Below are 27,848 nucleotides of genomic sequence, written 5' to 3'. Positions count from 1 at the left end.
AGTGCCTGGGAGTCCTGAGCCCTGTGCCCACTCCTTGATCTGAGATGCTGGCTGTGCCTGTGCCCAACTGATGTGACGCCTGGAGGTGGGAGAGGGACTGGGAAACCCTGGAGGAGCCCCCCAACATCCCCAGAGTCCCTGCTCCAACTGGCACCCAGCCACCCCTATTTTTCCCATGTAGTTTCGAGACAAGTTCCGCCAGATGACCTTGCACATCACTGATGTGTGCCTGGGGACAGACAAAGACTGGAAAATGGGAAAAAACAAAATTTTCCTTAAGGTGAGACCACAAGGAGCCAGCATCATCAGCTCATAGCCTCCTAAGCCATGGGAGGGTGAGTTTAGTGAGGAGAGGGCAGAGAGATCAGATCCAGGAGGACACCTTCCATCACCCACCCAGTTTTTGCTGCTCCCTCTTCCTCCCCCACAGGGCCTCATTCTGGCCCCAGCCCTCTGGTCTGTTTATTTTTCCTCTGCCTGTGCCTTAGTCAGACCCATGCTGGGGCACAGTGACCCGGTTAGGAAGGGAGAAGCAGAGGGACTTCTGATCTGGTTGAGAGGTGACGCCAACAAAGGGAGCGTCCCAGGAAAGTGGGACAGGTGGGGACTGCTATATGGGCATAGCAGTAAGGTCAGTGTGGGAAGATGGTCAAGCGAGGAGAGCCCACCCCTGCATTCCTTCCTTCCCTGCTGCTCCTGAAAGCCACAGCCAGGGTCCAGACCAGCTGTATGCCAGTGCTTGCTAGGGCACACAAAGAGGCTTCCTCATGGTTGGACTTAGAGTAGTGGGGAAATGCCATCAAGCCCTCAGCCTCTCCTCCCCACCTGCCACTGGGTTGTGCTGCTCTGTGCCCTACAAGGACAGTCTCTGCCTTCCCAGGCTCAAGATGGCAGGACTGTGCCTCTCATCTCAGGGTAGAGATCAGGTGGGGGAAGGGAAAGGGATCAAAGGCTGGGGTCATGCCCAAGGATGACAACAACCCATCCTCTTATCCTATGAATCCTCTCACAGGTTATGGGAAGCATTTTGATATTGAACCAAGCATGGGTTCGTTGTATAGTTGAATGCAAATGCCCCGTGCGTTTTGGGAGATAAAATGCAACCTCAGGGAAATTTTGTGCCCCACACTTGGACTCCCCAGAGTATAAGTGAAGGTTGCCAGATTGACTTAGCAAGAAGAAAAAACTGAAATGGGAAGTTTGGGATTGGGATGGGGTGTGTAGTTGCAGCTCTCTCTGAGCCACATCAGGTCAAATGCTTGCCCTTGTGGGAAAAGCCTGAGGGGCGCTCACCTCTAGAGCCTGAGCCCTAGCAGGGGTGTTGGAGGTGAGAGTGGGACAGCCATATAATGGTATCACCCCCGCCCCAGGATCATCAGGACACTCTGCTGGAGATTCAGAGGGGCCAGGCCCTGAACAAAGCAGCAGTCAGCATCCAGCGAGTCCTGCGAGGTTACAGATACAGGTACAACCCCACTCCAAGCTCCCACACCTGCCCACCATGTCCTCTGGGGCAGCCTGGGAGATAAACAAGCTCAAGACCTACTGACCAAGGACATTGTAGCTAGTATTGGCCAAAGAATTATTAGAATGTCTGGAAAAACAAAAACACTCCAGAAACATGAGCTATGAGCCCAATTACATGTTGATGTTCCCCTCCACTCATCTGAAATAGCATGTGGACATGGGTTATGAGGTAATTTGGTGTTAGAGAGAAAAAGTCCCTTGGCACAGTTGTCCGGTCAGTAAGAAAGTACTGTACTATGGCTGTGCGTTGCGTGACACGGTAGTCCTCAGGTTAGTATCGCCTGGTGATGTCATAACCAGCTTAGCTGACCCTTGGCCACACAGGTTTAAACGGCATAGGTCCACTTACCTGCAGATTTGGAGTTTTGGAGATTTGTGATGATTTGAGAAAACTCACAGATAAATTGGATTAGCCTAGAAATATCAGAAAAAGAAAGAAAAAAGGTATGCAGATAATTGTCTACTTTATTACGTACTAATATCTAATATACACAAATCTGTTATAAAAAGTAAAATGATCATTTTGCCACTTTGAGTGAAATACAGAAACTCAATTCCTTTTATGTCATTTACCCTCTCCCATTTGTAATATAATTTTCTCACATAGTTCCTCTACATGCTGTAGAACGACATTGGGCAGGGATACACCCCTGTAATTCTGACTCTCAGGAGGCAGAGGCAGGAAGATCTCAAGTTCAAGGCCAACCTGGGCTGTGTAGTGAGACCCTGTTTCAAAAACATTAAAAAAAAAGTGGTATAACATTGGAATATAATCTATGTACATTCTCTCATATAATTTAGATCATCTCTAGATTACTTATTTTTGGTTGGGTTTTGGCCTTTGTGGTTTTGTTTTGCTTTGTTTTGGGTGGTACTAGGAACTGAAGTCAAGGCTTTGCACTTTCTATGCAGGCATAGAGCACTTTGAGCCACAACCCCAACCCTTTTCATGCTGTGGTTATTTTTCAGATAGGTTCTCACATTTTTGCCCAGGGCCAGCCTCAGACCTTTATCTTCTCAATCTCTTCTTCCCAGGTAGCTGGGCTTACAGGTGTGTACCACCATTCCCAGTTTGTCTTCTGTTTTTGACACAGGAACTGAATATTGTAGCCTAGGCTAACCTCAGACTCTCTGTGTAGCCCAGGCTGTCCTCAAACTCATGATGCTCCTGCTTCAATCTCCTGAGTGCTGAGATTACAGATTTATGCCACCATGTCTGGCTCCTTATTACTTATAATACCTACTACAATGTAAATAGCTGTTATACTGTATTGTTTAAGGAATAATGACAAGTCTGTACAGGTACAGTACAAATGCAATTTTTTTCTTGCAGTACTGGGACTTGAACTCAGGGCCTAAACCTTGAGCCATTCTACCAGACCTTTTTTTGTGATGGGTTTTTTCAAGATAGGGTCTCATGTGCTATTTGCCCAGGCTGGCTTCGAATCTCTATCCTCCTGATCTCTACCTCCTGGGTAGCTAGGATTATATGTGCAAGCCACCGGCACTTGGCTTGAATATTTTCAATCTGTGAGTGGTTGAATCTAGATTCTTGTGTATACAGTCAGAGGACTGACTCTGTGAGTGTGTGTGTGTGTGTGTGTGTGTGTGTACTCTAGACAAATAGCAGAAGTTCTAATTTAATTGGAATGGCTGGGACCCAGGCATCACTAAGTATTGAAGGTATTCAGGTGGTTTTTATATGGCTGAAATGAACTACTCCAAACCTAAGAAAGTCCTCTAGAAAAGTATTGGAAGTGGGAAGAAATCTACATGGGTCAACCTCACCTGGAGTTGTCCCTACCTGTCTAGAGACCAACTTGCAGATTCTCTTTTGGGTTCAGCCCTGGGCTAGTGGCCAAAGGAGGAGGGTCTAGCAAAATTTAAAAAGCCAGAAATAGGTTTTATCCTTTCACAGATCTTGGTAGAGTGAGGAGAGATGAGGAGGGATTTCTTGAATATTTAAAAACTGGACTGTCTCTAAAGCCTTCTGAGAAAGTCTTGTATGGATTCATCTTTCCCAACATTTTGTCATCTCCTTCCCCCCTGAATCAGTCCCCCACCCCTCAAAGGCTTTACAGTGTCAGGTTATAACATGCCTCTGGCTTGTGTTTCCCCTCTAGGAAGGAGTTCCTGAGGCAGAGGCGGGCGGCTGTTACCCTTCAGGCTGGGTGGCGAGGCCACTGCAACAGAAAGAATTTCAAGCTGGTAAGAAAGAGGGTAGGAAGGTGGCCCTTCAGAAGCAGCAGACAACTGTCAATAGAAGAAAAATATTAAGGTTTATTTCTCTGAACGCGAGATCTCAGGCAGAAGGGTCCCACCCTAATAGATATGGAATATAGATTTTAGATGATCAGACATCAGCAAGACCCCCACCACCACTCTCTTCTTAGCATAGTCTTAGGCCCCGCCCCATGGTTTGTGGGTTTCAGAACATTCTCCTGCAGAATTTTGGGCATTCCTAAAGCTCAGCTGTGGTGTCCTGCTCTGAAATGAGATAATGACTAATTTTTCTCAACTTGCAGGCAACAAAATAAGTAAATGGATTGATTATTCTGTTTCAAGCACCTCTTCCTGATTTTTCTCCTAATGACAGGCACTAGCTAATGAGTATCTGCTCAACTGTGGAGCAGAACAACCATGGCTGTGACCTGTTGGGCCTCGCTTGACTGCTTGTCTTTGTCTGTGACTGTGGTTGTGATATAAAATCATCACATCACCAGAAGTGGCCCCAGGTCTGTCTGCATTCCTTGCTTACAAAGACCATGGAGGTAGCTGCTGAGTATGGAAGGGCTACTTGGAGCCTGTTGGTTTGCATGCATCATTTCATTAAATACTAAACCACCCTATAAGTCAAGGAACTGAGGCCCAGAGGGGTTCAGTAGACTCCTAAGAGCATACAGATAGCAAGTGGTACAGCAGGCGTTTGTGAGTCCGTGTGACTTCCAAATTCTTAATCGACCCGTGGCATTGGTCTTTGAGATGCCAGCAGGCTCAACACAGGGGCTCAGGGACTGCTGTGGCCCAGCATAGAGTGAACATTCATCCATTTCTTACTCTCCTATTTTAAAGATGCACTGAAGGGTTAGCTTGAAGGAGCCAGCCACAGGCCTCCCCACAGGAGCCTCTGTTCAACTAGGTGATTAGACTTGGCTGGCAGGTATGAAAGGCAAGATTCTGGAGTTCAATCACCCATGTGAAATCTATGCCAATTCTCTCCATCCATGCCCCCCAGGAGGCCACTTTATTATTTATGCTATTTAATAAATGCTTCCTTAGCACTTGTTTACATGGCAGGCACTGTTCTAAGTAAGTTGCAAGTAATAACTCACTTAATAGGCTCATGCTTAATGGTATATAATTGTAGCACCATCTACATACTGAGAAGCAGGTGACGGCAAAGCTAACTTTCCAGGTCTCCTGGGGAATGCCACTGTGCCCTCTCCTGTCTGCAGGTCCTAGTGGGCTTCGAGCGCCTACAGGCCATTGCCCGGGGTCACCTGCTAACAAGGCAGTTCCAGGTCATGCGGCAGAGGATGGTGCAGCTGCAGGCCCGCTGCAGGGGCTACCTGGTGCGCCAGCAAGTCCAGGCCAAGAAGAAAGCAGTGGTAGTCATCCAGGCACATGCCAGGGGCATGGCTGCCCGGCGGAACTTCCAGCAGCGGAAAGCCAATGTAGGTGGTCACCAGCCTGTCAAGCAGGTGGGGATGACTAGGGGCAAGTGGGAAAGGGCAAATGGGAAGAATGAGCAGAAAAGAAAAGCTCTCACTAGAACCCTTTTAGGGAAGTCTTGAGCCAAGATGTTTAAATGTGTTCCAATGACTCAAGAACACAGCAAGACAACAAATTAGGAGACCCCCTTCTGGGCTACAATGTAGACAGACAAGAGACCCCTTTCCTTTTCTGTCCATAATCTACACTGCAGGGCTCATGCCATCATTTGGAGAGACAGCCACCACTCAGGCGCTCACAGGGATAGTGTGGGACAGGCAACAGATTAGCAAGACAGCCTTATACCTGGAATTCCTTGGTCCCCTCCTCTTAGCCTTGGGATGATTTCCCAGCAGGGGTGCTCAGTCTCCTGGAGAGGCAGGAAATCTGAGCCAGATGAGCTGTGGGAGGCCAGTGTTCCATGGAGGAGAGTGAAGCAAGGTTGTAAAGGCATGACAACACAAGGGAAAGAGAAGCAGCAAGGACAGCCATGGAGTGTCAGGGAAGCTGAGAGGACAGGGAGCAGCAGAAGGACAAGATGCATACCCCTGCATTTTGAAATCTCAGCCTTGCAGGAGCCTATTGCCTCCATGAGGTACCTAAGACTCAACCTCAGGTTGAACTTGGCTCCTCTGGGAATCATGACGAGGCAAAGGGGGTGGGATGACATGTACGCCTGCTCCATGGATGAAAATCGTGTCTACCACACAAACTACCAGTACAATGAGCAGGACAAGTGAGAGAATAGACCCTGAAACAAGTCAGCAGCATGATTTGTACCCAGGTGAGTCCAGCCTGGCTGCAAAGAGCTCTGACTTGTGCATTAGTTAGTCCAGGGCCTACGGATCTGCCCTTGGTGCCTTGTAAATGAAGGGACCAAGTTGGCCTGAGTAGTGGGTTTGCAGCTGGGGTCTGGATCTTGGAAGTTTGTGGTGATGCCTCAAGCTAGCTGGCTTGATTATCATCAGGAAAGGAAAGCTCTAGCTGGCTGATCTCTTCTCATCCTAGCTGTTAAAATGTATTATTTTAGAGCAAAATAGGTTGATTTGGACAAATGACAGCAGGACAAGGTTGACTTGGCTTCTGGGAAGTGCTTGCTTATGAGGGTAGGCAGAGATCTGTGGATCATCTTCTCCCTGTGGGTTATATGCAGGGACCTCTGGTCATCACAGCTGAAGAACAGAAGAGACAAAGTGCTTTCCCTGACAAGAAGCGCAAGTCCATCTACGACACTGTCAATGACACGGAGATGGTGGAGAGAGTGTTCGGCTTCCTCCCATCCTTGATTGGGGGCCAGGAGGGCCCAGCTCCGACACGCTTTGAGGTAAGACAGCCAGGTGGGAATGGGAGGCCCTATCCGGACCTGGACCTCAGTCAACCTCTTGACTCCTGGAGAAGCTGCCAGAGTAAGTGGCCAAGTGTGTTCTACAGCCTGGGCAGTCATGCACAAAGCATGACTGGTTCTCACAGCCAAACCCTTTGGAGCCAGGCCTCACGTGTTTTCCCCTGCGACCAAGAGTCTTTTCTGTGAGAGTGGTAGCAGTAGGGCCTTCAGGCAGGCAGCACCTCCCAGGTGTCTTTGGAGTCTCAGGGCTGCTGGTGTGTAGCTGTGTTGAGAGGCGGAGAGGATAGTAGAAGGACTGAGGAGAAGGGCTGGGGACAGTGTAGAGAGCAGGGGAGGGTATGGTAGCCCACCAAGTGTGGAAAGTGGGAGAGGTCTCTGACACCAGGGAGCAGACAGATGCCTCTGCAGCTGGGCCCTTCTCAGGCTCTTTGCCCTGGCACTACTCAGTCCCCTGGCAACTGGCTGACAGCTTGACTCTTATTCACAAGACCCATGTCCTTCCTCACTGGCCCCTTCAGGATCTGGAAGCAAAGACCCAGAAACTGCCTGAGATTGACCTGGACACAGTTCCCATGATGGAGGAAACGATGGAGGACATGGATGGCCTCTCCCAGTACACCTTCCCGAAGTTTGCTGTGACTTACTTCCAGAAATCAGCCAGCCACACACATATCCGGCAGCCCCTCCGCTATCCGCTGCTCTACCATGAGAATGACATCGACTATGAGGTACCCATTTGTTCTCTGGTTTCTAGTGTCTCAGACCACCCCTCAGCCAGAGTCTAGAGTCTGAGCTGTGGTTACAAGGGAACAAGGCAGAGGCCTGGGTAACTGTGGTCCCTAGTATTTGGCTCTGGGTTCTAGCCAGGACCTCTGTCTCATTCCCCAGGCCGCCCTGGCCGTGTGGAACATCATCCTGAGGTTCATGGGTGACCTTCCGGAGCCCATGCTATATGCCAGGAACAGCCTGAGTGGCAGCTCGGTGATGCGGCAGATCCATGACAGACTGGGCAAGGAGAGCAGCACCAGGGCTCCAGAGCATGGTAGATCTGCACAGGTATGTGGTCAGGGCAACAGGCAGGTGTGCACCAGGGCCTGGGCCTCAGGAAGCTGGGAGGGATGGAGATACAGACCTGGAGCCCTCTCTGCAGCTTCACCCACTAAACCCACAAGCCAGGACACCTGGGTGTTTTCAGTTTGAATCACACTTGAGAATTTATGAATCAAGGATGGCACCCTGGACACTGACAGGATTCTCTGGACTCTCAATATTGGGTTTGACTTGAACCGAATTCGAATACATACAACAATAACAACAGATACTGATATTGACTAACAACCTGCTGTGTGCTGGTTGCCCCTCTTTGTTTAGTGCCCAGCTGAGACATCCCGTTAAGGTAGGGATTATTATGTTTATCTAAAGCTAATGAAACAGAAGTGAAATGACTTCCCCGCAAATCCCAGTTAGAGCTGGCTTTGAACCTATTCTTCTGAATTCAAAGACCGAGTTCTTTTTTTTTTTAATTAATTTATTTTTTTCTTTTATTATTCATATGTGTATACAAGGCTTGGGTCATTTCTCCCCCCTGCCCCCACCCCCTCCCTTACCACCCACTCCGCCCCCTCCCTTCCCCCCCTCAATACCCAGCAGAAACTATTTTGTCGTTATTTCTAATTTTGTTGTAGAGAGAGTATAAGCAATAATAGGAAGGAACAAGGGTTTTTGCTGGTTGAGATAAGGATAGCTATACAGGGCATTGACTCTCATTGATTTCCTGTGCGTGGGTGTTGCCTTCTAGGTTCATTCTTTTTGATCTAACCTTTTCTCTAGTTCCTGGTCCCCTTTTCCTATTGGCCTCAGTTGCTTTTAAGGTATCTGCTTTAGTTTCTCTGCGTTAAGGGCAACAAATGCTAGCTAGTTTTTTAGGTGCAAAAACCAAGTTCTTGATCTATGTTCTACTCTGCCCTCTAATCTTTCTAAGGAAAGATCAACTCACATTCATTTTTGGCCATAGGTCCTTCCTAAGCCATAGTTTCATGTGGTAATCTTAGTAGGACTAGTCAAGAACAGTCCAAAGGAATTACACGACAGTGACAGCACTTGGGCCCACCTGCCACAAGAGCCCAGGAGTGCCCCAAGCATCAGGTAACTCAGTTCAGATACCTATGAAGTCCTGTGTGCAGACTCACTACAGATCAGTCTAAGGGAGTCTGCAGCCCTGACTGCACTGTCAACGCAGTTCTGGACCCAGGCCCTATCTCTCTGATTTCTGAAGGCATAAGCGCCGAGTACATCAGTTATCGTACATCAGTTATCTATTGCTGTGTAACAAGTTACCCTCCACTCTGATATAGCATCTTAAGAGAGCACACATTCATTTCTCTGAGGGTCAGGAGTGGCTTGGATTGTTAGTAATGATACAGGGTCTCTCACAAAATTGCTGTCAAGCCTTCATCTAGGGCTGGAGTCATCTGAAGGCTTGACTTGGATCCACTCCCAAAGTGGCACATTTACATGGCTGTTGGAGGAAGGCCTCATTTCCTTGCCACGTGGGCCTCTCCTCTACTTGAGCATCCGCACAACATGGCTTCCCCCAGTGTTCGTAATCCAAGAAGGAAGATCCAATGTCAAGTCTTGAAAGTCACATGTCTTTTAGGGTAAGAAAAACATAGGTCAGGAATGTCAGAAGGCCTGGATCACTGGATGTCACCTTGGAGGCTGGCAATGCCCAAGAAAGGGACTCTGGAAGGCAGTCTAGCCATGCTGCATCCCTGCAAGGTGGACACAGTGACAGAGGACTGGCTCCTAGAAGTCAGATCTCAGGTTTTCCTTCCTGAGATTCTGTTAAGTACCTGCCTGTGGCCCACTCACAGCAGTGGGCTGTGCAAGTCTAGCCCTCCATCCCAGAACTTGCCAGCTAGTGTTTCACACTTAGTCTGCATACCAAAAACCAGCTTTACCAGAGCCAGAGGTAGTGCTCGGCCCTGGCCCTGGGCTGATTCCAACTGAAGCCCAGTCCCACACTTGAGCTCTGATTTCAGCAGCAAATGTTCATGATGACACCATTATGACAAGATGCAGCCTCTACCTAAGAAGACCAACATATCTGCGTGGCTGGTACAAAACCCTCCCCCTGGCTTTGTAAACTGGACCAAGACATGGCTGAGTGACAAGGGCTCTGGCTCCACTCTAAATGGATGTAGTGTCAGAAGCATTGAGGGACTGATCAGGCTTTCATTCTCCTGGTAACCGTCTCCTTCCACAGAGACAGAGCCTCAAGGGCAGAGGGACCAAGGATATCTCCTCCATGAAGCTGAAGAGGTCCTCCAGGATCACTGGTCAGGTGAGCCCCAAAGCCAGGGCATACAGTCTGCTCCCAGCTCTGTGCCAGCCTACTGCAGGGTTCCAGGTGATCGCTTCCATCCCCGTGTCAGTTTCCTCTTTGGCAAATGGGGAGAATTACAGCTGTCCTGACAGCCATCTTTGACTTCAAGGTGGCCAAGCAACTGACCATTGGAGAGGAGACATTTGACCCTGATGGCCCCATCTCAGACCGACCTATGTCCAACTTGGAGAAGGTGCACTTCATCGTGGGCTATGCCATCCTGCGGCCTGGCCTCAGGTCAGTCCTCACTCCCACTCCCCTGTTCAGAACACTGGGTACCCCTTTAGCTCTCAGCCCATGGCCACAGCTGTCTCACCTGCTGTCAAGACACCTTCCTCTCTTCGCTCCCTGGCCTGGGGACTGCAGGCTATGTCTCAGTACGGCAGATGGCTATTGCCACCAAGTTCAGTACTTGCTCTGCATTAACACAACTCAGGAGTTTTTAGGAAAACAATTTCATTATGGCTGGGGACTCATTTCAGGACAGATTTTAGTGCAGGGTCCTGTAAATAAGCAAGTTCTTGATTCCTTGGTTATGTACATATATATGCAACTTGATTTACAGGAATTAAGTTTCATATAAATTTTTAAATGTTTGCTATTTTAAGAGACACACTTCTGTGTTTTACGGGTTTGCGTATTTTATTATTTTAACCAAATTTGGGGAAATGTTGTCCGTTATTTTTTCAAATACCCTCCCTTCGTCCCTCCATCACCTCTCATTCTCTCTTTCTTCCTCTCCCTCTCCCTTTGCTCACAGCCCCTCCAAACTCTAATTCTGCCATATGAAACATTTTGCTATTTGCCTTCAGGTCCCAGAGAGTCTGTTCATCTTTTCTCTCTGTTCTTTAGATTGAATAGTTTCTGTTGATCTGTCTTCAAATTCACAGAAACTATCTTTGTCTTCTCTAATCTGCTGTGATACCCATTCAATAAGATTTTTTTTATTTCAGATGTATTCATTTTAGTTACATTATATTATTATAGTTTTCTTGGTTTTTTTTTTTAATATTTCTACTCCTCTGCCAAGATTTCCTGTCTGTTCGTTTGCTGTGAGTGTAGTTTCCTTCATGTACTTGAGCATAGTCATAGTAATTTTTAAACCTGTTCTGCAAATTTAACATCTGAATCATAGTGGAGTCAGTCTCCATTGACTGCAGGTCTCTGAAGGATGGTCGTAGTCTCCTGTTTCCCCATAAGTCTGGTAATTTTGGATTGTATCCTGGACATTGAGGATGATTTAATTAGAGACTCTGAATTCTGTTGTTTTCTTTCAAAGGATGTTGGGCTTCTTTGTTTTGGAAAGCAGTTAATTTGGCTGAATTCAAACTCTCTCTCCCCAATCCTGAACAGAGGCATTTAATGACCCCCATTTAGTTATTTTAGCCTTAGCTAGTTTGCCTAGAGTCTACCTTATCTCATGCATAGATAAGGACCATCCAAAGATCTAAGAAGATTTTATATGCAAAATTTAAGACTCTCTTTCTCTAGGTACTCCAACCTCTGTTCTCTGGTTCTTTAAGTCAATAAGACTTACCAACAAGTCTTCTAATTTAGTTGGTCCCATGATAATCCTTACCAGCAACCATTCTCTCCAATGTAGCAGAAATATGAAATCTACGTCCAAATGAGGTGCACCATGGGTCTTCAGATACCTCCTCCAGGCAATCCCATATAGTGCTGGCACCCAGTGAGTGCTGACGCCTCTCTTATGTCTTAAGAGTTCCTGATGACTTCAGTTCCCAGGGGAACATTGCACAGCCTTTTGCTGCTGGGGTCCTCTGAAGTAATGGGCTGCAGGGTCCTCCTTGTGTGGGATCTCATCATGATACCTCCTTCCATGGCACCCCCATCGTCAACAGAAAATTCACGTGCCTCACTGCACAACACAGGTGTGGTCTCCAACCCTTGACTCATCCCTCTCCACCTTGCCCATCAAGATGGGCTCAAAATTGTCCAGAAAGAAGTCACCTTTAGTCTCTTTTTCATGGAAGTTCTCAACTCCACAGGAAGCAGGACAAGATGTGGCAACACTTCTGTCACCATGCTCCATTTGAGCACTCAGTATGAAAGGATTGTGGGGCTCAGCATGTCTCAGATGGAGAATGAGATGGGCTTCATCTCTGGTAGTCAGCCTCTATTTCTACTGGCAGTTCTCTTGGGGTCCCCCTCATTCCCTCATCACATGTATATAGAAAAAAATGAGCTCAGATCTCTCTACACACATGAAGTGACTTCCAAGCGTCACTTTTCCTTGTGTAAGATAGAGGTGGCATAATGGCTGGACTGGCTGTGCCATTGTTTAATAAATCTTACAAAAATATTTTTCTTTCACATGTTAGATATTACTATCCATCTATCCTTGGCTCTAGAGTCTTAACCACATTCTGGAGCAAAGTAAATGCTCCATTCCCTGAGTTTGAACTCAGAGATGCACACTTGCAAAGCAGGTGCTCTACCACTTGAGCCATAACTCCAGCCCATTTTGCTCTGGTTATTTTGGAGATGGGGGCCTTGCAAACTATTTGCCCATGCTGGCCTCAAATCACAATCCTCCCAATCTCAGTCTCCCAATAGCTAGGATTATAGGCATGAACCACCTGCACCCAGCTGTCACATGTTTGACACACACTAAGTAAGTACCTGCTCAGTGTGAAGCCCTGGCTAAGGACTGGAGATGCTAAGATAAACAAAATATGCTCTCTGTCCTCAAGGAACTCACCCTTTAGTTGAGAAGTGAGTTAGTCAGCTTTCCATTACTATGACAGTATACCTAAGATAGTCAAATTATAAGGAAGAAGGGTTTATTTGGATCATAGTTTCAGTCCATATCACTTGGCACTGATGCCTTTGGGTCTGTGGTGAAAGCATGTGCCAGAGAAAGTTGTATACCTCACAGCTGCTGGGACGTAAAGAGAGAGGCAGAAAGGGACCAGAGTCCCAATATTCTCTTCAATTGGCCAGCCTCCAATGACCTAACTTTCTCCCATTTTCTGCCTCCTAAAGGTTCCATCCACCTCTTAAATAGCACTGCAGACTGATGACCAAGCCTTTAACACATAAGCTTTGAGGGATACTTATCCAGAACATGGCAGGAAGCATGAGAGGATCAGGAAACCCACTACAAGAGTAGATGGTCAGATGGGGCTCTATTCGGGTCCAGCAGGCCACCAAGAAGGAGCAGTCTTAATGCCTGCCAGGACCAAGCAAGGTGGAAAAAAGGAGGGGTGTTCACCAGGCAGAAGGTCACAGAGCCCTGAAATAGCTCAAATGGTCTGGAGTTCTAAGCAGTTTTTCACGACTGGAGCATGGTGTCTGGATTCAATCCTAAGAGCAATGGAGGAAAAGATTAAGCAGGAAAGGACCATGACCACATGTGACTTCCAGAAGCTCCTTTCTCTAGCAATGACATGGAAGGCAGGAGGGGCTGCAGCAGAGGTCCAGAGAGCTGATGAGGAATGGCTCAAGTAACAGAGGTGGAGAGGAAAAACACACCCAGGAGACAGAGGGCAGAACATGGCCGCTGATTGGATTTGGAGAATGGAGGGAGGAAAGTAGCCTAGGATGACTCCCAGGTTTTCAGTTGGGGTGAATGGTTGATGGTGATACCTGGAGACTGTGGAAGGAGGAGTGTGCTGGAGGTGACACCAGTTTTCCTGAGCCAGTTGCACACATCTCTTCCCAACTCTGTATTCAGAAATAGCATGTTGCCGGCTTGAAGCTGGCCTTGGTGGGAACATCTACACTACAGAAATTGGGGCTAGGCACCAGTGGCTCAAGCCTGTAATCCTAGCTACTCAGAAGGCAGAGATCAGGAGAAAAATGGTTTGAAGCCAGCCCCAGCAAATAGTTCACAAGACCCTATCTCTTAAAAGAAGCTGGTGGAGTGGCTCAGTAGTAGAGTGCCAGTTTAGCAAGCATGAGGCCCTGAGTTCAAATCCTCAGTACTGCCAAATAATAAAATCGGCAAGTGCAATGAATGTGGGCTTTTCCCTCAAGAGAGTTAGTTGATAAACATTTACCACTGAGTGTTAGGAGGAAGAGGCTGGCTTCTGAATATGTTTTGCTTAAGGGATTAATGGGATCCTTTATAAGATAATAGAGGTTCGAGTTCTTGGGAAAGGACCCAAGCAAGCCCCTCAAAAAGAGAAGAGAGAGAAGGGACTCAGAAGCCTGTTGGAATGGGACATTTCTGGAGGTGAGGTTGAAGGGTGGTCCATGAAGTCCCCACTTTTCTCTCTTCACTGGAAGGGCTGGCATATTCAGGGAATATTCAGGGCCCCAGACAGAGAAAGCAGTATCATTTCAAATAAGTGAGTTTAGATAAAGGAACAGAACCATGGAGAAAAGGCCAAGCAATAGCATAGGGGCAAGAGTGTGAGGGCAGAAGGGTGAGGGAGGGAGCAAAGACCTGAGGGGTGAGATACCTGGGAGGGAGGCTCGAGGGTAGGACCTCCATGAGCTAAGAAGTCAGGGCTAGAGGGTGTGGGCCATAGAGCCCTGGCAGGTCATCAGGCAGGCACAGCTGTTGGCCATGAGGAGGGGGCCTGAGCACTGGAGGGGGATCCCCACCCAAGGGTGCATAAAGAGTGCCCAGGCTCCCCATTTCTTTCCTCCCCCAGAGCCAGCTCCCAGCCTTCCCTCCCAGTGGTCTGTGTCTTTCAGGGATGAGATTTACTGCCAGATCTGCAAGCAGCTCTCGGAGAACTACAAAATGAGCAGTGTGGCCCGGGGCTGGATCCTGCTCAGCCTCTGTCTGGGTTGCTTCCCACCCTCGGAGAGGTTCATGAAGGTGGGGAGAGCTGGGATTGGGGCAGGGCAAGAAGAAGGGGAGGAAGTGGCTGGGCTCTGGAGCAGGTCCAGAAATCTCAGTTCATGGCTGGATCTTGCTACACCTATGGGCTGATATCCAGGAATGCCTGTGCCTCTCTACACTTCAGTTTCCCCATCTGTAAAAGAGGATGCTTACACCTGTCTCCTTCCAATCCCTATCCAGAATCTGTAGGGCCATTGCCCTTGGTCTCAGGCCCCAGATGGCTCTTCAAGACTAAAATGAGATGGCAGATAAAATGGGCCCTGAAAAGGCAGGTATCCCAGGAGACTGGCTGCCAGGCCTCTTTCTGCTCCTTAGAACTAAAAATGAAGGAAGGATAACAGGCACTTCCAAGTGTTAGAGGCCCCAGGTTTAGCTGCCTTAATATACTTTAGGTTGTGATAAAAATAAGGTGGGAACCTAGAAATCTAAAACAAAAATAAAAGTCATGACCATGCACAGAGGTAACTTTCATTAATATTTTCTTCCATCCTCTTGTGGTGTTATGGTGTCATACTTGTGGTCATACAGAAAACTCAAGCACACGGGAACAAGGTCACCCTGGCCATCTGTCCTGGGCATTGGGCCACTCCCAATACCAGTAAACCTTTCCCCTGTGAGATAAAAACATTTTCCACACATCTTGTCAAACGTATATTGGACATTGACACTCCTGGATTTTTTTTTTCTTCATTTTTCTTTTATTATTCATATGTGAATACAAGGCTTGGTTCATTTCTCCCCCCTGCCCCCACCCCCTCCCTTACCACCCACTCCGCCCCCTCCCGTTCCCCCCCCCAATACCCAGCAGAAACTATTTTGCCCTTATCTCTAATTTTGTTGTAGAGAGAGTATAAGCAATAATAGGAAGGAACAAGGGGTTTTGCTGGTTGAGATAAGGATAGCTATACAGGGCATTGACTCACATTGATTTCCTGTGCGTGGGTGTTACCTTCTAGGTTAATTCTTTTTGATCTAACCTTTTCTCTAGTACCTGTTCCCCTTTTCCTATTGGCCTCAATTGCTTTAAGGTATCTGCTTTAGTTTCTCTGCATTAAGGGCAACAAATGCTAGCTAGTTTTTTAGGTGTCTTACCTATCCTCACCCCTCCCTTGTGTGCTCTCGCTTTTATCATGTGCTCATAGTCCAGTCCCCTTGTTGTGTTTGCCCTTGATCTAATGTCCACATATGAGGGAGAACATACAATTTTTGGTTTTTTGAGCCAGGCTAACCTCACTCAGAATGATGTTCTCCAATTCCATCCATTTACCAGCGAATGATAACATTTCGTTCTTCTTCATGGCTGCATAGAATTCCATTGTGTATAGATACCACATTTTCTTAATCCATTCGTCAGTGCTGGGGCATCTTGGCTGTTTCCATAACTTGGCTATTGTGAATAGTGCCGCAATAAACATGGGTGTGCAGGTGCCTCTGGACACTCCTGGATTTTTCACGTCCTTGTCTCCACTGTATTATCTCCTGGAATGAACTTCCCAAACACCAGCTTCCATGCCCAGATATTCCAGAAGGTATTGAACTTGTTGATAGACATTTAGGGTCCATCGTCCTGTAGTCGTCACCATAGACACCAGTCCAAAAATGCATGTTTGCCTTTAGGATAGGTTCAAATTAGTGGGTCAGATAGCATGCATACTTTAAGACAAGGCACTCAAAATGTATCACCAAACTGCTCCTCCGATATGTACCAATTTATATTCCTTCTCATGGTGAACGGAAAGGGCCTGTCTGAACACACCTTTACAGACTTGAGGTTGACAATTATTAAAATCGGTCAGGGCAAAAAGTAGAGATTGGCCTCCATTCTGAGTGTCTTCCCCTCCCCTCCTCACCCACCAGTATCTGCTGAACTTCATTGATCAAGGACCAGTCAGCTATGGGCCCTTCTGTGCAGAACGCCTGCGGCGGACCTATGCCAATGGGGTGCGTGCAGAGCCCCCCACCTGGTTGGAGCTGCAGGTAAGGGCTAGCAGAGATGGGAGACGAGGAGAAAGTGGGTGGTGTGGTCCCCGTGGCTCTTGAAGCACAGCTGGGGATGAATTTGTCCTGGGTGTTCCTCCACCTCCTCCAAATCGCCTCTGTGCCAGTTGTCCCTGTGAGGCCCCCAGGTTTTAGAGCTCCTCTTCCTACCTCTAAATGCACATTCCTCTGCACCCTCCTAGCTGAAGGGGAAAGTAGAGTGCTCATTAGCATTACAGTGTGGATGAGTAATTACTCCCAGTGTTACACCTCCCAATTTGCATTTGTCAAGAAGGTAGTGGTCAGGCCCAAGTTGTCCTCTTTGGTGGCACTGCTGTTGGGAGCAAGTGCCACCTCCACCTGTTTTGTACCTGTGACATCAATATATTCTCACAATGTCTTTAGAAAAGATCATTCTGAACAGCAAGGGTGGAGGGCACACACCTAGCCCTGGCTCAACCCTCAGCTCTGACCCCAAGTTTAAAGGGTGCTCACCCCATGGCCCTGTGGCTCCCTATACTGGGAGCTGTGGGTCACCTCTGGCCACCCAGAATACTTCTTGTTCTCACCCAACTTCCCAAGTCCATGGGAACTCCCTTACATGAGCCCTGGAACTGCAGGTGAACTTGTGACAACTGAATATTCAGTGTCACACAAGGAACCTCAGGACCCAGAACTATTGTGTGAGCCTGAGTCACAAAACCTCAGCAATGTCAGGATCCACATCTGAAAGTGGGACTATTACAGCCCACAGGCTGCAGCCAGGGGGTTGCTGAGATGAACATCGCCAGGCGTGCACCAGGAGCACTGATCTCACCATGGCTGACTGTGGGCCTGAACTTAGTAACTCTGTACTGAGCCACAGACAACCATGGGGCTTCTGAAGGCCCCACCGTCAGGATCCCATGAGGATGGGCAGGCAGGGGAAGTTGAGAGAGAAGGTAGGGGCAGCCTCCCATCCAAGAGTTCTGGGCTCCAGGGCACCTGAGCCCAGGGTCCTCTAAGCTGGAGGGCTCTGAGTCTTCATCTGTCCCCAGGCTGTTAAGTCCAAGAAGCACATCCCCATCCAAGTCATCTTGGTGACTGGAGAGAGCCTGACCATCACTGTCGACTCAGCCTCTACATCATGGGAAATCTGCGCGCACATTGCCCAAAAGCAGGGCCTCTGTGACCAACTGGGCTTCTCCCTCCAGGTTGCTGTGTATGATAAGGTAATGAACAGGTGTCCCATCCATTACCTGCCTTCTTCACACACCTGGGACAGAGCATCTTGAAACTGGAGCCTTCATATCTAGTCAGCCTGGCCACCACCTGCCTGCCCAGCTGCCAGACACATGCACGCAGATATGCACACACGCATGCATGCATGTGCATAAACACACACACACCAGAAATGCCTCACATCAGGCAGCCTGTTCCCTGTCTGTGTGCTCACATACTAAGCCCAACAGCTGTGCCTGGGCCACAGACAGGACCCAGGCACTCCTTGTCACTTCCTGCCATCCCTGGGAGCTCATGCTAGCATCCAGCTCCAGTCTCCCTCACACTGCTACAGCAGACAGATACTGGCATACCTGAACCCTGCTACCACCCACCAGGGGCCCTCATCCTCAGACTCAAGTACACTCAAACCAATCAGCAGCTGAGGTGCATGGCCAACTCACACCATCAGTGTCAAGCTCTACCTCCTTGGGGAGGAGAAGCAGGGAGGGAGGCATGTTTGGGAGGAATGACGGGTAGGGAGAGAGCCCTTCAGGTATCCCAGTAGACTCAGCAGTGTCCACTCAGCCCACACTGGTCTCCAAAGTCCCAGTCCCTGTTCTGCACATACTGGAGCTGAGGGTGGGTATCCCCTGGGGAACACAGCACAGGGCTCACTTTTGCTATCTCCAATTCTGGCCTTAGTTCTGGTCCCTGGGCAGTGGCCGAGACCACCTGATGGATGCTGTGGCCCAGTGTGAACAGCTGGCCCAGGAGAGGGGTGAGAGCCAGCGCCAGTCACCCTGGCGTGTCTACTTCCGGAAGGAATTCTTCACACCCTGGCATGATTCCCGGGAGGACCCTGTGAGCACTGAGCTGATTTACCACCAAGTCCTCCATGGAGTCTGGTCTGGCGAGTACAGGTTCGAGAAGGTAAGGGGGTCTAAGAAAGATCCACATTCCAGGGTCACCTTGGGCTGTGGCCATCAGGGGATGAACCAGCCAATACCAGAGGCAGTGTGGACTATGGCAGGGAGGAGGAGGAGGGCAGAGAAGGGAAGGTGGTCACATCTAGCAAGTCCAAGGCCTCCTCCACTGGGCACAGCTGTCTCTTCCAGGCCAGGCCTCCATTTCTTCTTCCCTTGGGTCACAGCCTGCGCTGGCATCTGGGCCTTTATTGCCAGCAGTGGCAGGCAGGGAGACCCCCCGACCTGCTCCAGGCCTCCCATAGCAACTGCTTGTGGAGCAGCAGGACCTGGACCTTGGAGCCCAGTTGCCTGAGTTCAAGTCTCATTCTACATCTCCCTGGCAACATGACCTTGGGAAATCCTGTCACCTCCCCAAGCCTTAAGCCTGCATCCAGAATGCACAGGGTGCCAGTAGTTCTTTACAGGGTGATTGTAATAACTGAGGGTAGAGGAGGGTAACAGTGCAACTGAAGTTGTGGAAGCAACCATGCAAACATCCCTGAACCAAGTCAAGAGGCTTGTGGGCCTGGGCCACAAGCAGCATGGGCCACAGGGCTGTGTGATGCTTTAATTTCCCAGAGAGAATGGGTGGCTGGGATCCTTGCCATGCTGGGCCACAGGTGCCTTGTACAGGATCCTGCAGAACTGAGTCCTTGCAGGACCCTGCAGGGCAGCCACTGGGCTCTCTTGGCAAGGGAAGACTGTGCTAAGGCAAGATGAAGGCCTTATCTGCCTACACCCCACTCAATGCAGCAATGGCGGGGCTCTTCCTGGGACTCAGAGAGGAGGCCCCCATCCTCAGGGAGAGGAAGCCTGAGGAAGCCAAAGTTGCCTGGAACTCTCTGCTGTCAACAGGAGCAGCGAGACCCAGCCTGGGCACATGGCAGTTTGCTGGGGAAGGACAGGTTCTGTCTAGTGGATATGTAAAACAGAATGGCTGCTTCTGCTTCCTGGTCCTGCCTGAGCTGCTGGTCACGCCATACCCTAGGGCAGAAGTGGGCAACAGGATGAGGGCATCATGGGGTAGGGTGGGCTCTCACTCACCTCCCCTCACGGCTGCACTGTGCCCTGGTCGTGCAGGAGGAAGAGCTGGTGGAACTGCTGGCTCAGCACTGCTACATACAGCTTGGCACCTCAGTAGGGAGCAAGGATATCCAGGAGCTGCTTCCCAGCTGCATCCCCTCCAAACTGTACAAGACCAAGTCCCCAGAGAAGTGGGCTAACCTCGTCATCACTGCCCATGCCAAGGTTGGTCTGTAGCAGCCTGGGCTCTGCTTCAGGATGGTGGGGGCTCTGGGTGTGGAAAGGGGGTGGATTCCCTCCCCTTCAAGCCCCCAATGCTGGAAAACAGGAAGCTTAAACCTGACAGATATAGCCCTTACTGGTTTTGGGGGTGTGTGTGTTTGTTTGTTTGTTTTGCAGTACTGGGGTTTGAATTCAGGGCCTCAAGCTTGCTAGGCAGGCACTTCTCCAATTGAGCCATGCACTCAGCCCTCTCCCTGACTCTTAATTTTTAAACAGACATCTTCAGTTCATCTCTTATCACAGGCTCCAGCCACCTGCCTTCCTCCTTCCAAGTTGGCTGCTTGGTCTTAAACTAGTGTATACTACAGAATCTGCCTGGCTCAGGCCTCTCAACAACAGAGGCCATCACAGCTGCTGACTGCTGACCATGCTGTTGTCACTGTGCCAGACCTGTCCTCAGGGTCTCCCCTTCTCATCCCCCAGTCTCTCGGTATCCCCTCACCAAGCACATGGGAACTCCTGTGTCAGAGGGTGTGGACATCCTAAATGTTTGATACATGTTGCATGTAGCCAAATCACCCTTCACACATGATGTACTCATTTGCATCTCCAAAGCCACATGTGACTATCATCCAGCCTCTTTTTAAAGTGGGAACAAGAGAAATGACATTTGTTCCAACAAACAGAGAAAAGAAAGCTCAGTTACAGACACAGTGCAACAAAGACAGAAGAAGGTAAAGAAGGGAAAGAGACAAGCCAGAGGGAGGAAGGAACTAGAGGGGATGGTGGAGACAAAGGTCCCTGAAAAAGGCTCCCAGGTATGCAGAAGAACTCCAGAGAAGAAAGACAGAGGGGTATCCGGGACCCAGGGACACACAGCAAGATGATCCTCATTCATGCAAGACGCAGACCTGCAGGCATGCAAGAGCCTTGTAAGAGCAAGCCTGTGTTAGTCAGCTTTCATTTGCTGTGACAAAATGCCTGAGATAATCAACTTAAAAGGAGGAAAGTTTTCTTTTGGCTCAGAATTTCAGAGGTCTTAGTCCATGGCCACGTGGATCCATTGTTTTTTGGGCCTGTGGTGAGGCAGAATATCATGGCAGGAAGCATGTATTGGAGCAAAGCTGCTCACCTCATGGCAGCCAGGAAGCAAAGAGAGGAAGAGGTTAGTTCCCAATATCTACTTCCAAGGCACAGTCCCAATGACTTAATTTTCTAGACCTCACCTATCAAGGGTTTCACCCCCACCCCCAATAACACCACAGGCTGGCAGCCAAGCCTCAACACATGGCCTTTGGGGGACATTTAAGATCCAAACCATCAAAAAACAGAAGCTGGGACATGCAGACACAAGGCCCCAGACATGCGGAGCCTTCTGTGGACCCTCAGCCTCTGCATCCTGATGCTAACGAGGCAAAGGCCTTCTGCCCTTCTCAGAACACCTTCTAACTGGTTCTCCCCCAGGGTCCAATAGGGCTGGGCCTGTCCCCAGTCCATCCCAGGAGCATGTCTTGCCAGACTCTGGCACATGTTAAGTAGAGGCTGAGTAATCACCTTGAGCACGGGGCAAGGGATTACCTATGGAAGCTGGGTGGTGGAGGTGACACCTGGGTCCCTCTGCAGGCCCCATACACTCAGACGCGAGCTGCACCACTGGCTGTGCAGGAGCAGGTGGTGGACAACGCACGCCTGCAGTGGCCTCTGCTCTTTTCCCGGCTCTTTGAAGTCACCACACTCTCTGGTAACAACATCTGATGGGGTGGGGCAGAGGTTGGTCAGGCACCCTGGACCAGCCCAGCCTTCACTCTGTGGTCTCCTCTGGCCAGGCCCCCGACTCCCCAAGACACAGCTAATCTTGGCTGTAAACTGGAAGGGACTGTACTTCCTGGACCAGCGGGAGAGGACGCTGCTGGAACTGTCCTTCCCAGAGATCATGGGCCTGATGACCAACAGGTATGTTGTCACTGGTAGCTGGGCTGGGGTAGAGGGACAAGGATCAACATGTGCAGCAGCCACTGGACGTGGAAACCCCCACTCTGTGCCAACCCTCACTGCCTGTTAAGTACCCCATCTGTGCCTCAGCACTGCCCCATCAGCTGCTCTGAAACCCTGACCCACCTGGAAAGGCGTGGCAGCCTGCCAGCCTCTCTAGCACTTAGCAATCTCCTTGCCTTCTTGGGCAAGAACTGGCCATGCAGATGCTGTGTGTGGTCTTGGAGAGGAGAGGGAAAGGCAGGGACTAGGGCAGTGTGAGGTGTGGCCATCCAGGGAGCTGGGCCTCTGAAACCCCATCCCAGTGGCTCTCCATAGCTCTTATCTACTGGACACTCTTCTGAACTCTTTGGGTAGCTCTTCCTTTGTTCTGCCAGAGTGGCCCAAGGTTTAAAGTACACTGCAGTGTGGCATGACTGAGACTGACTGTGCAGGGCACTTCCCTGCATGACATGAAGCCCCCAAGGTATTACCCAAACTGCAGAGAGTAACCTGAAGCACACAGCATCCCAGAGAGCCTGTAGTGGAGCCAGTGCCTTTTCTCAGCTCTCAACCTCTCTGTGGTATCCGAGACCCCCAACTGTCTTGTTCCCTGCCCACAGCAAACCCACGTGTCACCCACTGCTTCTGAGGACACTCGCCCACCTCCTGCAGAGGTGTGTGGGACTTGGACCAAAACTGAGCTCAACCCTACTCTGCCAGTGGCCCTGGAGGGGCTGTTCTTTTTCTCTGAGGTCATTGGAGGCTAAAATGAGGGAGGACTGAGGAGGTTTCTGATCATGTTGCACCCTTTGTCCCCTCAGGGAGGCCCCAGGTGGGCAGAGACTGCTGCTATCCACACTGTATGAAGAGTACGAGTTCATGACCCCCAGCTGTGTGTCCATTGCTGAGCTGGTGGCCCTATTTCTGGGAGGGCTGAAGGAGAGGTCCGTGTTTGCCATGGCACTTCAGGACAGGAAGGCCACAGGTGCTCGCTCACTGCATGGGAGGGCCCAGGGAGGGTAGCCATGTGGCACAGAGCAGGGCTCCAGGACTTGAACAGAGGGTGAAGGAGAAGGTTGGCTTTGAGCAAGGTCTTCCCTTCTCTTGGCCCCTATTTGCAGTGGTCTCAACCTCTCCAAGGCCACTTTTGCTTACATAATGATGGGCAAGGCTGATCCCCACCTGGAGGGGGTTGACCACCATCCCCAAAGCCACCTCAGTTTCCCATTTTATACATAGGGCACCTGGCTTAGGGCAGAAAGTGGCTCACCCAGGATCACACAAGCTCAGCCTTGTTCTCAGCTTCCCAAAAAGCCAGCATTCCAGCAAGAACTGAGCTGTAGCCTGTGGCTGATGGGGTGCGTGGCTGGGCCCAGGACCTCAGTCCAACAGACCAGTTGGCAGGCATCATGGATGATGAATGTAGAGGTGTGGGCAGGGCTTCAGAGGGGCTCACCAGTACAGAGGAAGGGGCTGTGAGGGCTCTTCTGGCAGGGAGAAGAATCAGCCCAGACTGTGTCACCCTGTCATGCCATTAGTCCTCACAATCACCACAGGAGGTATTGTCACTGAAGATCCAATTCCAGCACCACAGAGTAGCCATTAGTCCACAACTCTGAGCCTCAGTTTCCTCATCTGTAAAAGCAGAAAATCCTTAAAAGGCCAGCACAGCCCTGGACCCCTGCACCGCCCTTAGCAAATGTGGCATTTTTTATCCCCACATGTGTGACGTGGACTTGCAGATGATGTTACTCTCCTGCCCTTCAAGAAAGGAGACTTGTTGATCCTGACCAAGAATCAGGGGCTGCTGGCCTCTGAGAACTGGACCATGGGCCAGAACGATAGGACGGGCAAGACGGGGTTGGTGCCCACAGCCTGTCTCTATGCCATCCCTACACTTGTCAAGCCCTCCGCCAAGTTGCTGGTATGTTGCATGCTCACCTCTGCCCAGCTGAGACACTGTGTGCCAGCCTGGGGCAGCCAGCCTGGGGCAGCCAGCCTGGGGTCTAACTCAGCAGCCTGCACCACACCTCAGAGAGGGCTTGGAGAGCCACCTGGCACCAGGGAGCTCTACCAGTTCCTGTAATCCCTGGAAGTGACAGTGAACTGGGCACCGCACAGTGCTCAGAACTTAGTAGATGCTCAAGAAATGGGCATTCCTTTCCTTTCTCCTGTCAGGATGTGTCCTGGGGACAAAATCAGCCATCCCTAGCCTCTGCCATAGTTAATGTGTGACCCCAGGTTGCATAAGCCCTGAGAACCACCTATACCAGTCCCCAAGAACAGCCTCGTGGAAGCCAGGAACAGGTGGCCTTCTAACATGCACACACCAACTCAGGGTTGCACTTCACAGCAGCTCTACCCTCGGGGAGGGGGCAGACACTGGACAGATAATGATGAGCTGATGGCAAGTGTCCACAGTGTCCCCAAAAAGGACCACTGGTTGTGTGGGGTGAAATAATAGAGTGGAGGCCTTGCCTTGTCTAGGAAGGCATCCTGAGGGAGAGATGTTGATGGGGACCAGGCAAGTAGAGCAGGATGAGGGGTGCCCCTGAGGAAAAGCACTCTAAGGAAGGGGAGGGAGGGCCTGAGAGGCCCAGATTGGCCACACCCGGAGAACAGGGTAGGCTGAAGTAGAGGTTTGTGTTTGCCATGGCCCTTCAGGATAGAGGTCACAGGTATTCATCCTTCTAAGGGAATGGAAACAGGCTCAGAGAGGTTGAGTCACTGGGCCTGGATCACACAGCAGATGAAACAGAGGGGTAGGTCCAGGCCCTGTGGTCCAATCTGTGGTTTGAGGCAGCAAGGCCAGGGGAGCCCATGGGAAGGGCCTCGTGGGCAGTGGCTCCTGGGTACCCACAGGCCTGTGACCCCCTACAGAGTTTGCTGGCCATGTCACCAGAGAAGCGGAAGCTGGAGGGGCAGCCTTCAGAGTCTCTACCCGAGGAGCAGAGCATGGAGGCACCGCACACTCTGGAGGAGTTCTCCTACCTGTTCTTCAGGTGCCATCCCACCAGAGGTTTTTGCAGGGAGGCCTGGTGGCAGGTTCAGGAGCTACTGGGCTTCCAGGGCAAGGGGGAGCCAGGAGGGACTCATGGCAGGGAAGGAACCCTTTGATCCTCCCACTGGGAGGTGGGACAGAAGAAAAGGAGAAGCAAGAGGCAAAGAAGGCCTCAGGGCAGAGCCTCATACCTCCTCCATCCCTAACAGGGCCCCAGAGAAGGAGACCATCAGCAGAGCTATGCTGCCCCTGACCCGCAGGCAGGGACACCTATGGGCCTACTCCTCAGAGCCACTCCGGCAGCCATTGCTCAAGCGTGTCCATGACAAAGCTGACCTGCGGGATATCGCTTGTCTGATCTTCCTCGATATCCTTTCCCAGCCAGCCTGCCCTCACCACATGCACAGCACCAGGCACTTCCCCTCTCAGCCCCACAGCTGAGGCAAGGGAGCCAAGCCTCCACTCAGCACAGGCAGAGCCAACACACAGCCCCCTGCAAGGATGCTGGGCTCAGTGAGGACACATGCAGGCCTGGTCAGGTGGTCTGCCTGGGGCTGCCCCCCAGCACTGTTCTCCTTGACGGCCGTACCCATCTTCAAGTACATGGGTGACTACCCCTCTCGGCAGGCTTGGTCCACCCTGGAGCTCACAGACCAGATCTTCTCACTGGCACTTCAGGACGCCTCTCTGCAGGATGAGGTCTACTGTCAGATCCTGAAGCAGCTGACGCACAACTCCAACAGGTCTGCCAGGAATGGTGGGGTGAAGGCTCAGGAGGAAGGCCTGAGCTATGGCCTGCTCTGCTAGTGTCCCCAGGGTGCTTGGCACGGTGAACGGTCCTGTCCCCATTCCCTAGCCACTCTCACCCTTCCTCTGAATGACCTGGGCAGGCTGTAGCCTCTCTGAACCTCTGTGTCTACAAAACTGACACAATGACACCCTCTTCTCTGGGGCATGAAAGCCCTGGAACCATGGGCAGCTGGGTACTAGGATGGTATGACGTAGCCTTGCTTGTGCCCACTGCCTCCTCCCCTGGCCAGGGCCGCAGGCTCCCAGGCCCCAGCAGTTCTCACTTCTCTCCTCCTCATGGGCCTAGCTGGCCTGGGCCCCAGGCGAGAGCCCTTTGCCCTGACAGGTGCCACCCTCCAGGTACAGCGAGGAGCGAGGCTGGCAGCTGCTATGGCTGTGCACGGGTCTCTTCCCGCCGGGCAAGGCACTTCTGCCCCATACCCAGAAGTTCATAGACACTCGAAGGAAGAAGCTGCTGGCCCCCGACTGCAGCCGCCGTCTCCAGAGGGTCCTGAAGTGAGCATACAGCCTTCGCGCTCCAGCCCAGCCTGAGTTCGGGGGAGCCCTACCCCTCTAAAACCTGATGGCTGGGTTGGGGGGTGGGTTGGTGGCAGGAGTGACATCCACAATGTTCACTGTCCTACTCAGGACCGGGCCTCGGAAGCAACCCCCACATGAAGTAGAAGTGAAGACCGCTGAACAGAATGTCTCCCGAATACGCCACCAGGTGTACTTCCCCAATGACACTAGTGTGGTGAGTCCCCCTGCTGTGTGCCCACAGCAAGTCTCGGAAGGCTGAGGGGCACCCTCTCACTGGCCCGGTGTGCCCCTTGGTCACTTGAGCAGTGTTTCAAGTGGACCGTCTCAGCTTTACCACTCTCCTACCCGACCTGTCTGCCCCTGGGCTCCACCTGCACTTGGCAGCACTGCCCTGAGTGAACAGAGAGGCAGTTTGGGGCCATAGGAGCCTGCTGGTGCACTTGGAAGCAGAGTTTGTTCCAGAGGTGTGAGTTAGGGATTCTAGACCGAGGATGAAGGAAAGAGGAGGCCAGAAGAGGAGTGGTAAGGTTGAGCTCCAGGTTTTAGGAACCTGTAGGGTCTTCTGGAACAACAGTGAGCAGGTGTTCAACATTAATGTGCCTCTGTACAGAGCCTGCCTTGGCTGTGGGGAGGGTGCAGGGGACATGTAGGAGGTGGGAGACCAGTGTGTCCCAGCTGTGTAAAGAGGCCCCTTGCCAAGAGGCAGCAAAGAAGAGTCGGGCCAAAGAAGGGTTGGTGGTGCCACCTTCACACCCTTCCCAGGGCCTTGGTGGCCTTTGTGGCCTTGGGGACAGTCGAGTTCTATAACAGAAAGTTCTCACAGTCTGGTTGCAGGGCTCTCAAAGCAAGTTCAAAAGTCTGGGCCTCCTAGGTCCAGCCTGAATCCTAGACAGAGAGTGCTGTGACTAAGCAGTGTGACATTTGGCCAGCTTTCTGGAGGGAGGCCTGTCTTTCTCAGGACAGAGCATATCTAGCCCAAACATTATGAAGGAGCAAAGGCACCAGGAAATAAAGGGTCACCTTGTGCTGTGCTGTGGCCCCAAACAGCTGCTTGGGCCCAGGCTGGGCCCTGGGCCTCACCTGCCACCTCTCTGCCCAGATGCTGGAGGTGGGCAGCAACAGCCGGGTTCGAGACGTGTGTGAAAGCATCACCTCCAGGCTACAGCTGGCTTCCTGGGAGGGCTGTAGCCTCTTCATCAAGATCGCAGACAAGGTGTGCCAGCCTGGCAGGCCAAGGGGTGGAAGGATGTTGGGCGAGGGTCTCCCATACCAACTGGACCTTTGGACCTCAGCCTACCTTGTACAGCTGTGCAAGGCTGGGCTCCTCACTGCACAGCTGTACTATTGGGGCAAAGGGGGAGGGGGAGTCA

At 50.8% G+C, this 27,848-nt stretch overlaps 1 protein-coding gene across 1 annotated transcript in view; it reads left to right on the top strand.

The window, feature by feature from the left end:
* Positions 1–27,848, top strand: part of Myo7b (myosin VIIB) — an 86,372-nt gene that overhangs the window by 55,438 nt on the left and 3,086 nt on the right. The window contains exons 18-41 of the mRNA XM_074070464.1: positions 182–280; positions 1,371–1,465; positions 3,651–3,735; positions 4,983–5,201; positions 6,392–6,562; positions 7,102–7,311; positions 7,472–7,639; positions 9,849–9,926; positions 10,078–10,205; positions 14,634–14,760; positions 16,642–16,761; positions 17,799–17,972; positions 18,667–18,894; positions 20,010–20,177; positions 21,798–21,915; positions 22,001–22,127; positions 22,970–23,133; positions 23,891–24,072; positions 25,029–25,150; positions 25,359–25,516; positions 25,739–25,892; positions 26,299–26,454; positions 26,587–26,692; positions 27,578–27,691. Coding sequence (XP_073926565.1) covers positions 182–280; positions 1,371–1,465; positions 3,651–3,735; positions 4,983–5,201; positions 6,392–6,562; positions 7,102–7,311; positions 7,472–7,639; positions 9,849–9,926; positions 10,078–10,205; positions 14,634–14,760; positions 16,642–16,761; positions 17,799–17,972; positions 18,667–18,894; positions 20,010–20,177; positions 21,798–21,915; positions 22,001–22,127; positions 22,970–23,133; positions 23,891–24,072; positions 25,029–25,150; positions 25,359–25,516; positions 25,739–25,892; positions 26,299–26,454; positions 26,587–26,692; positions 27,578–27,691 — 3,471 coding nt within the window. The remainder of the gene's footprint in view (positions 1–181; positions 281–1,370; positions 1,466–3,650; positions 3,736–4,982; positions 5,202–6,391; positions 6,563–7,101; positions 7,312–7,471; positions 7,640–9,848; positions 9,927–10,077; positions 10,206–14,633; positions 14,761–16,641; positions 16,762–17,798; positions 17,973–18,666; positions 18,895–20,009; positions 20,178–21,797; positions 21,916–22,000; positions 22,128–22,969; positions 23,134–23,890; positions 24,073–25,028; positions 25,151–25,358; positions 25,517–25,738; positions 25,893–26,298; positions 26,455–26,586; positions 26,693–27,577; positions 27,692–27,848) is intronic.

This window comes from Castor canadensis, chromosome 4 (assembly GCF_047511655.1).
Source record: "Castor canadensis chromosome 4, mCasCan1.hap1v2, whole genome shotgun sequence".
Lineage (NCBI taxonomy): Eukaryota > Metazoa > Chordata > Mammalia > Rodentia > Castoridae > Castor > Castor canadensis.
Note: the sequence above shows the minus strand (reverse complement) of the source record. Positions and strands in the feature narration are given on the sequence as shown.